General features: G+C 41.7%; 2 protein-coding genes across 2 annotated transcripts in view; one reads left to right on the forward strand and one right to left on the reverse strand.

Annotated features, from left to right (window-relative positions):
• The window catches only part of LOC133444654 (olfactomedin-4-like), a 43,175-nt gene extending 42,582 nt beyond the window's left edge, over positions 1–593 (reverse strand). Inside the window, exons 1-3 of the mRNA XM_061722524.1 lie at positions 540–593; positions 312–434; positions 20–238 (exon numbers count right to left, since the gene is read on the reverse strand). Of these exons, the coding sequence (XP_061578508.1) occupies positions 20–238; positions 312–434; positions 540–593 (396 nt within the window). The remainder of the gene's footprint in view (positions 1–19; positions 239–311; positions 435–539) is intronic.
• Positions 594–6,001: 5,408 nt separating this feature from the next.
• LOC133444651 (olfactomedin-like) lies at positions 6,002–8,543 on the forward strand. The gene is made up of 5 exons (XM_061722521.1): positions 6,002–6,078; positions 6,224–6,382; positions 6,624–6,836; positions 7,015–7,147; positions 7,377–8,543. Exons 1-5 carry the CDS (start codon positions 6,040–6,042, stop codon positions 8,222–8,224), a joined length of 1,392 nt encoding a protein of 463 aa, XP_061578505.1. The 5' UTR covers positions 6,002–6,039; the 3' UTR covers positions 8,225–8,543.
• Positions 8,544–13,556: the final 5,013 nt, after the last annotated feature.

Genomic DNA, 13,556 nt, shown 5'->3' on the forward strand with positions numbered 1-13,556 from the left:
GTGTGTGGTCATGATTTACCTGATGAAAGGAGTCAGCAGTGAGGAGCTGGTGTCTAAGAGTGGTCCCGTTGAGCTTGTCTATCAGCTGATTGATCTCAACCATTTCATTCTCTATAACATACAGGCTGAGAACTCCATACAGCTGTCCGTCATCCTCCTTCTCCAGGACGGACACGTCCTCTTTCAGCTGGTCAAGGCGCAGCTCCAGTCCCAGCAGAAGACTCTCCAGCTCCAAGACCTGCAAAGACATCAGCATTACATTGCATGGAAGCATGCATACTGGTGACTGGACTTAAAAAGAGTTTGGTTACCTTCTGTGATGTGATTTGGTTGTTGCAGTCCGTCACATTGTTTTCCATGGTTTTGAGTTTGCTGTGAGGGAATTCCTTCTCTGTATTATGGACGTCACATGTACACTTTTCACCTGAGGATGCCTGGAGTGTATATGGTTAGCATGACATTTTAAAAAGGAAAAAAGAAAGAAAAGATTAGAATACAGTATAAATGTGTGTCTTATGTTTGTGATGAGATCCTCTTACCTGTTGGGTGAGGGTGAACAGAGCACACAGTGCAACGACTACGTTCAGCTTCATGACTGACCAGACGGCAGAGCTGCACAAACCCTTCTCTGAACACAGTCTCATTGTGACAGTGGGTCTGATTGCAGCTACAGCTTCTAACTCGTGGACACTCCCACTAACTTCTGCATCTGACTGTTTTTTTGATTGGTGTTTTTATGGGGCTTTCCTATTTGCAGCTGAAATTTTAGCAACTCAGGATGATTTTTAAAAAGAAGATATGGTCTTTCTGCTGTGCTGGTTGTGAGGTGGCTCAAGGTATGGAGAGTACTTATGATGAAAAACACAGGATGTCCATTCAACTGGTTTAGCACCAAACGTGTTGTCTGCAATAACACAGAAAAGGACATGAATGCAGCTGAGCATTAAGAATAGAAAAGGACTGCAATGGGTTAACCGCTACCTAATTGCTGGCATACAACTTGAGCGTTTAACATCAATTCAGCAATCAAAACACAAGTTATTCCTATGCAAGCCAATATACTTGAAAATACATTTTTACCGACTGGGCATTGCTGGACCGTCGTGGAAATATTGATAAAAACAAAAGGAAGGCATAAAAAAGGTGATTTCAGTCAGCCAGGTAACTGAGGAACAAAACTAAACTAAAGGGGAAAAAATAAGTGTATTCTGTTTGTGATGTCTAAATTAATGTTATAAGAAATGTTCAATTCCATTTGTTCATCAGTATTCACTTGGGTTGGAACACAGCAGTACCAATCTGAGCCAGCAGTCAACACCTGTCCCTCACAGCTGATGTATTCTGAGGTGTGTGGTTCTTTCTGTCAGGATGGTTTGACTACACGATGCAAAGAAGAGCCACAAGAAACGATGACTAATGTGTGGTGCTATTTTGAGGATTCATTTATTAGTTTTCTTTGCATGAGACTGAGGTGAGATAAATATAGGATTCAGGAACAGGAAATTGCTGAGATGCACTGACAGCATGAAACAGAGATGAAGGACAAACACAAACCCATTTATAAATATGTTTAATTCTGTGGTTTCCATTTTCCTTGCAACACACAAGAAAAAGATGAATTTGTGAGTGCTGAGCTTTTTTTTTTAATGTTGCGATATGTCTACATATGATACAATACAGCTGACTTATTTTCAATAGTCTAGGGATCAGCTAAATTCATTTGGCCAAAAAGCCATGCATGTTAATAATAAAAAGGTGAAGTTAATGACATTACATTTAAACAATTCATTCTGATAATCTGGCTTTCATCTGGAGAGATCATCTTTAAATGGTGTAAAGAAATTGTTTTGATCAAAATCAGTCCAACTGGTTTTTCCTGATGTTTAATCAAAAAGAAAATGACCTTTTGGTCAAGTTGGTATTATGGCAAAAATCACTGAACCCATGCCAATGGACACACAATATTTATTTATTTATTTATTTATTTATTTATTTATTTATTTATTTATTTATTTATTTATTTATTTATTTATTCATTCATTCATTCATTCATTCATTCATTCATTCATTCATTCATTCATTCATTCATCTTTAGTTAGAGAGGTGGGAAAACAGCCTTACCTGTAAATACGGAATGTTTCAAAGACAACAAATACTTGACGAAATTACTTTTTTTTAAATTTTTTGCTTAAGTGTAGCTCTCAGGACAAAAGGACAGAACATTTTTAGGTGAATTTTTTTTTTAGAGAGTTCCGCCTTCTGGGACATCGTGTACCGGGAGGCGGAACTCACTATTCCTGGTTGGCGGCACCCAGATGAGCTGGAATCCCCCTTCTGGGGAACACGCCTGGCTCGGGCCAGCCCCAGCTAACCGCTGTTCCGGCGGTGGTATTGTGCGCATCGTCGGCGGTGGTCTCGGAAGCATCAGCCCCTGCTCCGGTGATGGTCCTGGATCCCCCGCAGCCAGCACCACGGACCCGGGTTCCCCCTCAGGCAGCGCCGAGTTCCCCGGCAAGTCGTCCAAGTTCCCCGCCAAGTCGTCCAAGTTCCACGCCAAGTCGTCCAAGTCACCCTCAGAGCCCCACGCCAAGCCTTCCAAGCCCCACGCCAAGCCTTCCAAGCCCCCTGCCAAGTTTTCCAGGCAGTGGCGTATCCAGGACATTTTTACTGGGGTGGCCAAGATGGGACACAGAGCCAGACTGGGGTGGCCATACCGGGAGAACCTTTATGAATGGCATGTGATCAAAATGTGTAAATATCGCATTGCTTTGCATCAACATCTACACATATGTATAATAACTGAATTCTAGAACTAATGTTAGCATTCATTGAATTGTCAGACTGTTGTTTTGACATTTGACAGTTTTCTATTCCTCTTCCATTTCAACCTATTATGGTAGTTACACATTTTCGGAGCCATTCTCATTGTAGAACATTAAAGTCCTCAATAAAATCAATCTGCCAATAATATCAGGTATAATGTATAATAGGTCACTGAGGTAGTTCGTAAGCTCCTCAGTGGCAGGGCACCGGGGGTGGATGAGATTCGCCCTGAGTACCTCAAGTCTCTGGATGTCGTAGGGCTGTCTTGGTTGACACGCCTCTGCGACATCGCATGGAGGAAGGGGACAGTACCGCTGGAGTGGCAAACCGGGGTGGTGGTCCCTCTGTTTAAAAAGGGGGACCGGAGAGTGTGTTCCAACTATAGGGGGATCACACTTCTCAGCCTCCCCGGGAAAGTCTACGCCAGGGTACTGGAGAGGAGATAACGGCCGATAGTTGAACCTCGGATTCAGGAGGAACAATGCGGTTTTCGTCCCGGTCGTGGAACACTGGACCAGCTCTACACCCTCCGCAGGGTGCTCGAGGATTCATGGGAATTTGCCCAACCAGTCTACATGTGTTTTGTGGATCTGGAGAAGGCATTTGACCGTGTCCCTCGTGCCATTCTGTGGGGGGTGCTCAGTGAGTATGGAGTCCGGGGCCCTCTATTAAGGGCTGTCCGGTCTCTGTATGATCGGAGCAGGAGTCTGGTCCGCATTGCCGGCAGTAAGTCAGACTTGTTCCCGGTGCATGTTGGACTCCGGCAGGGCTGCCCTTTGTCACCGGTCCTGTTCATAATTTTTATGGACAGGATTTCTAGGCGCAGCCAGGGGCCGGAGGGGATCCGGTTTGAGAACCACAGGATTTCGTGTCTGCTTTTTGCGGATGATCTTGTCCTGTTGGCTTCATCAGACCAGGACCTTCAGCATGTGCTGGGGCGGTTTGAGGCCGAGTGCGACACGGCAGGGATGAAAATCAGCACCTCCAAAACCGAGGCCATGGTTCTCCACCGGGAAAGGGTGGTGTGCCTTCTCCGGGTGGGTGGAGAAGTCCTGTCTCTGGTGGAGGAGTTCAAGTATCTCGGGGTCTTGTTCACGAGTGAGGGAACGATGGAGCGGGAGATTGACAGACGGGTCGGTGCAGTGTCCGCAGTTATGCCGTCGGTGTACCGGACTGTCGTGGTGAAGAAGGAGCCGAGTCGAAACGCGAACCTCGCGATTTACCGGTCAATCTACGCACCTATCCTCACCTATGGTCATGGGTAGTGACTGAAAGGATAAGATCGCGGATACAAGCGGGCGAGATGAGTTTCCTCCACAGGGTGGCTGGACGCTCCCTTAGAGATGAGTTTCCTCCGCAGGGTGGCTGGACGCTCCCTTAGAGATAGGGTAAGGAGTTCGGTCACCCGGGAGGAGCTTGGAGTCGAGCCGCTGCTCCTTCACATTGAGAGGAGTCAGCTGAGGTGGCTTGGACATCTGTATCGGATCCTCCTGGACGCCTCCCTAGGGAGGTGTTCCAGGCATGTCCCTCCTCCCTAGGGAGGTGTTCCAGGCATGTCCCTCCTCCCTAGGGAGGTGTTCCAGGCATGTCCCTCCTCCCTAGGGAGGTGTTCCAGGCATGTCCCTCCGGGAGGAGACCCCGGGGAAGACCCAGGACACGCTGGAGAGACTATGTCTCTCGGCCGGCCTGGGAACGCCTCGGACTCCCCCCGGAAGAGCTGGAGGAAGAGCTGGAGGAAGTGTCTGGGGTGAGGGAAGTCTGGGCATCTCTGTTGAGACTGCTGCCCCCGCGACCCGGGAACAGATAAGCGGTGGACGATGGATGGATGGATGGATAAAAAATGTTCAGCAATTCAAGTTGTACACGGACAACCTTGTTTTAGCTTTCATAAGACAGCCATCTTGAAAAACGGCCGCCATCTTGGATTTTCAGGTGGCTAACGGGTTTTTCTGCATAAGTAGGTACTCGGCAATGTTCATGCAAAATGTGGTGCTTGTCTCACAAAGTGAACGATTCTCCTAAAAACTTGACTTAATTTCCCTCACTAAGAGGGAATCCACACAAGGACAGAAGCAGCAGCAGTAAATGTTTTGGGGATTTAATGAAATGTATTTTTTTGAGGAGGTGGTAAAAGGTTTAAGGAACAGAAATTAGCAATAATGCAGATCACCATATCGGATGAAACTGCAACATTTAAATTAAATGACAGAAATTGTACTTCCTCTGCTGTCTAAGCTCTTTTCATGAAACTACAAGCACAGCATCCCATCATTTTATAAAAGCTGTGTCCTTTAGATTTTATACGTGATTGTTTTAGAATTACAAGCTCACATATATTTGATTCATTTTTAATTTGATTTATTGATTAACTAGCCATGAAATGGGCCTAAAAGACTTTCATCCAGACTGAAGTAAACACCAACGAATTGCTATACAGACGTTTACATGCCCAGCAGTTGTTATTTCCTCTTCAATACAATCCAATAACCTTTTATCAAATAAGTAGTGATTTTCTAAACAGAGTTGTCTGTATTGTGGCTATTTTGAAATAAACCCACTATAATATGTACCAGCTTTCTCACTGTTTCAAAACAATGCTATGTGTGGACAGGCTTTCTCCATATCATTGCCAGTAATATGAAACAACTCCAATAAGAAATATCCAATATTTATTTTATTATAAGTGGTATGAGGCTGAACATTTGGCAGATACAGTGGATGGTTATTATTGATTATTGGAAGAGAATACAACATTGTGTTTGTTTTCATGCTTAGGTTCAGTAATTTGGAATGAAAGAATATAGACTGGCATTTGAATAGACACCTATATATTCAAGCTTTTCATTACAAAAACCCTCACTCTTCTATGCTTTTGTTGCTCTCATTGCTTTTGTCTTTCATTTAGCAGGAATGTAACTATGTGGTAATTCTGCAGAATTTGTGAACCGAGATGTATACATGTAACATGCTGTTATGTATCAGTGATGCATACACAAAAAGGGGAATAAGGAAACTCCTGGGCCAACCACATAATTTCAGAAAATCTACATATCTAAAGCCGTGTCATACATGGAAATGGCTTTAAAGACCAGAAATAGGTCATCAGTGAAACAAGTCAGCTAAATCTGTGTCTGTTGTGAGAGGGCGTGTTACAGAAGTGAGGAGAGGAGCATTTGGGTCTTTGTCAGTCCAGTCTTCATTTCCACTGCTCCAAAGATGATGCTGCTGCCCCTCCTGCTGCTGCTGTCAGCCACAGTGAGTAGTTCTTCTTTTTATGCATCTACAAAAACATCAAAGTCAAATATGAAATCGTTTATTTTGTTTGCAACTCTTCTTTAAAGTGTGTACAAGGGATTTCCTGGGTTTTCCCAAACTTCTTTGGTTCTGTATGTGATTGCAGGATGTCGGCTGGGCTCAACGAGTGTTGGGTCAAAAGAAGTCCGGCGCGTGTGTTTGTGAGGTGAATTCCACCATGTGGTCGTTCCCTGCTGCGAGGTTTGAGGATGTGCTGCTGCAGGTTCACACCTGCGAGGGATCATTGAACAACCTGCAGGAACAGGTGGGCGCTCACGGAGACTAGGTACACATTCTATTCACCTTTTAAACACCTGTTAGCCTGCGAGTAAAACTACACTGAAAAAATACATCACGGCAAGTTTAATGTGATTTATTTAAACATATTCATCAAAATATTAGACTATTACTTTACTAAGGATTTTACTGTTATCTCAATTATAGTTGAGGGTAAAATTATGCATCAGTCCCGTTGTACAGTAGCTTCTGCTTGTATTCCCCTGCAGGTGACGATCTCCAACCAGCGTCTTCCTGAAATCCTGGCCCAAGTTTCAAATGTGACAGCTCGACTGGAACCCTACCAGTACCTGCATGACCAGGGCCTGTACACGACGCTGGCTCTGCGCCAGCTGGGCCAGGAGCTCATCCAGTTGGAGATGGACATCGACGTTGTCCACAAACAGCGCAACAATGACCAAACAAGGAAACTCACAAAAGAGGTGCAGCAAAAAAACCCAAAAAACTATAAAAAATTTTCTGAAAGGTAGCATATTGAAGCTAGCCGTCATTATGACATGTCATGAGCAAATAAAAGAAAATATTGGAAGAGAATAATGTAACAACATGTCAAAACTTAGTTATTTAACCTACTAAATTGCAAGGTTGGTGTTTTTATAGGTGGACAAACTGCATAAAGATGTAAAGAAGATGCAAACATCAGACACAATTAATATGAAAACTGTCAAAGAGAAACTGCGCTACCTGAAGAACAATGTGGAATCCTGCAAGTCAATCCCCAAAGACCACAGAAGTAAGTGTGTGTGTGTGTGTGTGTGTGTGTGTGTGTGTGTGTGTGTGTGTGTGTGTGTGTGTGTGTGTGTGTGTGTGTGTGTGTGTGTGTGTGTGTGTGTGTGTGTGTGTGTGTGTGTGTGTGTGTGTGTGTGTGTGTGTGTGTGTGTGTGTGAGAGGCACTGACTTTGAAAAACCGTGACTCATTCAAGTATGGACATTTTTAGAAACCCCCTTATTTTTGTTTCCAGGCCAGCACAGATACTGCTACAGAGGCCTGATCAGCAACATCAGCGACCCTATCACCACTAAGGTCACTCCTCATGGAAAGAGCTACATCTCTGGTTCGTGGGGCAAACAGGCACAAATACACAGTGAGAAGCAGAGGAACAGCTATTGGGTTCAGCCGCTACTCAGCAGCAACATCTGGGGAAACACTGTGCGTGTTTATCAAACCTACGAAGACTTCATGGCCTCCACCAACCATAGAGAGTTTACCTTTGCTCCATCCTACACTCACTCCAATACCATTGAAGGTCCCAGTGCCGTCCTGTACGGTGATGCTCTGTACTATCACTGCTACCGCTCTGCAGACATCTGCCGCTACGACCTGACGGGCAACAGTGTCAAACGGGTAACACTTCCAGGCACCGGTGTAGGTTTCAGCAACAAGTTCCCATATTGTTATTATGACTGCCGCACTTACAGTGATGTGGATGTGGAGGCAGACGAGACAGGATTGTGGGCGCTCTACGCAACTGTCGGTAACCATGGTAATCTCGTGGTGAGCAGGCTAGGCTGGGACAAAGAGACTCAGACTCTCAATGTGACGCAGACGTGGGAGACGAGACTGTTCAAGAAGGCGGTGAGCAATGCTTTTATGGTGTGTGGTGTGATGTACGCCACTCGTTATGTGGACGAGTACCGTGAGGAGGTCTTCTACGCTTTTGACACAGCCACGGGGAAAGAGGACAACTCACTTGCTCTGCCACTGGAGAAGGTCGCTAGAGGAGTAGCCAGTCTGAGCTACAACCCCACCAACAGGCAGATCTACATGTACAATGATGGATACCTTCTGGCCTATCAGGCCCAATTCTAAGCTGAAGCTGATTGAATTGACAAATTCTGAGCAGTTATGTTCACAAGTCATAATGAGAAGCAGAGCTGCAGAAAATCCAGTTTAAAGACTATTCTACATGAAATATTATTGTTTGGTTGACTCAAAGTGTAAATCATGTACACATTTATAAATGTCTTTTTCTCACATAGGAACATGTAAAAGTAGTGTTAAAAACTATGATGAAAGTAATCAATGTGGCCCTGTGATGGACTGGTGACCTGTCCAGGGTGTAACCCCTGCCTCTCACCTGAAATGAGCTGGGATAGGCTCCAGCAGACCAAGGGATAAAGCGGGTATAGATGATGGATGGATGGATGGATGTAATCAATGACCAATTGTTGAAAATATTAAACAACATATTATTAATGTGACAATTCTGATATGTTTGCTTGAAAACTAAATAAAATCATTTCATTTTCGTTAAAGCTCTCATTTTCTTACATGTCTTACATTATGGACGATGTCAGATTGATAATAAAGCTGTAGCCATTACATAATCCAGAGAAGACAGTTAGAAAAGTAAACTCAGGTATTTTTAGTGCTGGCACAAAAAATGCTCACCTGTTAGATATATGGACACAACCGGCCTCTCAGCCCAGACAATAATATGTTAGGGGGTTTTGTTTCTAGCACGTTAAGTGTGCGTGTTCCAGTGTAAGATAATTTCTTCAAATGTATCTAGCCATAGAGGTAACGTTCATACCTCAATTACATCTATGGAAAAATAGAATTAATGTTCATACATAATGAATGATGATGGAAACAAATGTTTTAAAATCAAACAAAAGATAAAATACAGCATGTATTGCGTTTTTGATTTGGGCTTTTATTATTAGGAAATTATAATAATTACCATGGAAGTGGACACTAACTTCTAGTTTGTAAATATCCTCCATCCCCTGTTTCCCATCCCTGTTCCTGTCTCCTGTTCCCCCCATCTTTCTAGTAATCCATGTTCGTGCAAATTCCAAAGAGATAAAGTTGAAAACAGAAAAGACAACATTTTTTATATCACTGTCTGAAGTAAAATCAGACTAAACTTCTCTTGTTTCAGGTCAGTCAGGATTACCAAAATTAATTCATTTTGCTAAATGCCAAAAAAATGCCTTTTCAGATCTGCCCCAGGTGGGTCCCATCAAATTTTTGATGGGATTCAGATCAGGGCTTTGTGATGGCAAAACAGTGACTTTGTTGTCCTTGAGCCACTTTTTTTTTTTTTTATATATATATTTTTATCCCAATTTTTTCCCCATTATATCACCCAGTGCTCCTACCTAAGTGACAGTCCTGGGCATTGCTCCCCTCTACCAACCCAGGGAGGGCCCCGCACTGAGCTCATGTCTCCTCCTTAACCTAAGGCTGCATCTTTTCACCAGACAGGGTGGGGCTTCTCCGGCCGGACGTAGCGCGTGGAAGGATCACGTTATTCCAGCCAGATCCTCCCCACCCCATCTGGCGCCCCGGTCGGCCAGACGGGGCATGTGTAGCCCAGGACCGTTGCACGTTTTTGTGAGGGTAAGTCACATAGCTACCCAAGGGAACACGGGGAGAACATGCAAACTCCACACAGAAAGGCCCTTTCGCCAACCCCACCCAGGGTGTGGGCGCTGAAGTCATGGGGGAACTTAAGACACATTCAGCACCCACAGCTTCCCCAGCGGGATCCCTTGACCTGTCAGGTTTCCTGTCTTTTATGTTACTAGCTTTCAATGATCTGTCAGGTCCTACCGATTCCCTTATAAAAGAAGTCATGTTGAACATGTTGCCTCAGACTCGACTATCCAGCCTGCATGCTGGACGTCGACTCTCCTGATTGCAAATCAGTTAAATAAACGTTGGTAATCTCGAGCTCACTGATGTTGTAGTTTGTTAAGGATCTGTACTTTACTTTGTGCAATTTATAAAATTCCACAACAGCTCCAATTCCTGCTGGAGCAAAACAGCCCCACAACATGATGCTGCTACCTACGTGCTTCACAGTTGGTATGGTGTCCTCAGGTCTACAAGCTTCCCCCTTGTTCCTCCAAATGTAAAGTAGGTCATGATGGCCAAACAGCTCCATTTTAGTTTCATCAGACCTCAAGACATGTGTCCAGAAGTTAAGGTAATTGTCTTGGTGTCTTTTTGCAAACTGTAACCTGTTTTTTTTTTTTTTTTATGTTCCTTCAGGAGTAATGGCTTCTTTCATGCTGAGTGGCCTTTCAGCCCATTTTAGTGTAGGACTTGTTTCACTGTGGATAATGACTCTTTCTTACCAGCTTCATCCAGCATCTTCACAATGTCTTCAGCTTTTGTTCTGGGGTTGATTTGCACATTTCAGACCAAAACATGTTCATCTCTGGGACACAGAGCCCGTCTCCTTCCTGGCTAGTGTGATGGCTGGACATTCGCATGATGTTTATACGTGTTTGAACAAATGAACGTGGCACCTTCAAACATCTGGAAATTGCACCCATGGATGAACCAGACTTGTGGAGATCCACTATTCTCTGCCTCATTTGGCTGATATCTTTTTATTTTCCCATGGTTTCAAACAAGGAAGCAGAGGGCTTGAGGCGTGGCCTTAAAGTAAATCCCCAGGTGTGCCTTCAATTAACTCAAATTTCAGTTAACTTATCAGGAGCTTCCAAGGCCATGACATCTTCCCCACGTTAGACAGTACTTTTTATGTATGTAAACTTTTAACCTCAAAGAAAGTAATATGAAATTCCTTCTCTCATTATTATGGCATTTAGTAAAAATGAAATAATTATGGTAATCCTGACTGATCTGAAACAGGAGAGGTTTATTCTGATTTAACTTCAGACAGTCAGACAAAAAAATGTTATGTGTATTTTTCAACTGTATAATGCTTTCCTTTTACAACACATTGCCATCAAAAAGATTGTGGTACCAGAGTGGTGTCTTTTTCTTTTGTGTGTTTCTATAAAGTAGCCAGTAGATGATGCCGTTACAACAGGATTTGACTGCACTCATTTAAGGAAGTCCAAGTTCATTTATATATAGTTATTATAAGTACTGTAATTCATGCACAGAGGAAGTTCAAACTGCTTTACGACCAGTGTTGGGTAGAATACTTTGAAAATGTATTTAGTTACTGAATACTGAAAACTTAAAATGTATTGCGTAACATATTCCGTTACTTTGTCTACGTAATCAGAGTATTGTATTCTGAATACTTTAGATATTTTTAGAATACTTCACATTGGTTGTCATTATGTTTATGCATACATATGGCATATAATTACAAAAGTGAAGACTACAGTTGTTAGAACACCTGTTACAACCTCACTTACCATTAATTAGGAACTCCACCTCTCCTGGCAAATGCACAGAAGCAGAAACAGAGGACATAATAATGCCAAAGTTAATTTATTTACTCGATAAAAATAAAAGCAATAACCATTTTATTCAAAATTATTTTTGTTTCTTTATTTAATGATTTTTTCGTTTCTGTAATAAAGTGACAAAGTGCTTGAACATAGCACCAACTTTAACATTTAAATATTTTTGCATTTCTGAATACCCATTTACTTAAAATCAAAGCTTGTCCATAAAATATATCAAACTAAACCCAAAATATCAGTGATATGAGCAGTACATTTTATTATTGTATGGCATTAAAATCATTTTTTATATAAAAACAAAACAAAAACATTATTACCAATTGATTATATTTTATGCAACTTTGATTTTCCATATTTATGTTATGATTTCTGTGTGTTTTTTTTTTAGTAAACTTAAGTCGTATTTCTAAAATATTCTTACTGGATAATTTGCATAGAAGCGACCATTCGGTGATTACAAAACTGTTTAATGTCTGTGCTCAATTATCATATTTTCAAGCCCACAGCCAATAAGTTATTTGCATTTTTCTTTATAATTAATAAACTTACCAAGTAGGGTGTTATGAATAGATGCTGATTTAACTTCAAATTGAAAACTTTGGTAGCTACTTCAATCAAATTTATGTGAAAAATGTCACCACCACCACAACAAGCCAGCATTAACTCATAAATGTGTATATGAGAGAAATTACCTCCGTGAATCAACACAATACGGTAATGGTACGGTAAAAGATCACTAACAAGTAAAACTACTCGCAACAGACACCAGTAAAAAAACAAACATCGACTTACTTTTGGCTATTGAAGGCATTTTCCCACCACTTGAGTTAGATTGACTCAGCTCTGGCGGCTCCAGCCACTAGTGATGTTCAATACCACCGATTTCCTTTCCGATCCGATATTGAGTAAAATTCAGGCTGGTATCTGTGATACTGTTACATTGTGCAAATAAATCTAATGTGCCAGGTAAATCTAAAAAAAAATATTTTTTTTTATTTTATTTTTTTTATTTTAAAGTCAGAAGTATACTGAGGTAGTAGCCTCATTCACAATATAGCCGAGCTGTTACAACAACAGTTTGAAAAAGGTGTTTCCATCAATAAAAAAGATCCTAAGTAAAATATTAAAAACCATTAAAATAAATAAGGGAATTAGAAAAAAAATAGAAGTACTGTAAAAATGAAAAAAAGTTCCTTTCAGCAGCGTGTCGTCTAGACAAAATCTGAATAGTTTAGTTACTTTCCACCGTATTCCTGTTAATAACATACATTACCACAAATGACTGAAGTATCAAAAGTATCAATATTTTCTTTTAAGAATTTATTTTAGAGCCTACAGATCTGGTATCGGAAGTATCGATATTTCAGTATTGATCCACACATCACTAGCAGCCACTTTTGATCTGAATCCAGCCTAAACACGCGTGCGCATACGGCGATGCGAGCTGCTACCCAGGAGTGTTTAGGCGCCCGGTGGCAGATTATTTTCCGGGAATTATTCAAAGCACGCAACACAATTGCTCTAAATATTTATTTATTATTTATCTATATTATTTATCTTTGGTGGAAAAATAGAAAATATGAAATTATTCAAATGTTATTATGAAAGTAAATGTATTTTAAATACCCCAATTTAAAACAGTAACTGTACCGGAATACAGTTACCGGTACTCAAAATTAGTATTCTGAATACGTAACGGCGGTATGGGTGTTCCCTTACTCCCCAACACGGTTTACAACATACACAGAGCAGAGATGAAATAAATAAATATGTGTGTACTCACACAATGATAAAACTTGAGTTTTTAGCAGATACCTTTCCTGTGGAGTGCCATCAAAATTTTTGTTACAGCTTTTCAAACGAGTGTATTCTTGGACATTACTTATGTCATTGATTTCTTCCAACTTAACTCCAAAGACAGAAAAAGATGATGTTTAAATTTTAACTCACCGTTTAATCTATCC

The sequence above is a fragment of the Cololabis saira genome, chromosome 5 (assembly GCF_033807715.1).
Source record: "Cololabis saira isolate AMF1-May2022 chromosome 5, fColSai1.1, whole genome shotgun sequence".
NCBI lineage: Eukaryota > Metazoa > Chordata > Actinopteri > Beloniformes > Belonidae > Cololabis > Cololabis saira.

Coding starts and splice junctions, on each gene's coding strand:
- LOC133444651 (XM_061722521.1), top strand. CDS start 6,040: ATGATGCTGCTGCCCCTCCTGCTGCTGCTGTCAGCCACA. Junction 6,079..6,223: donor TGCTGCTGCTGTCAGCCACA/GTGAGTAGTTCT, acceptor ATGTGATTGCAG/GATGTCGGCTGGGCTCAACG. Junction 6,837..7,014: donor CAAGGAAACTCACAAAAGAG/GTGCAGCAAAAA, acceptor GTGTTTTTATAG/GTGGACAAACTGCATAAAGA.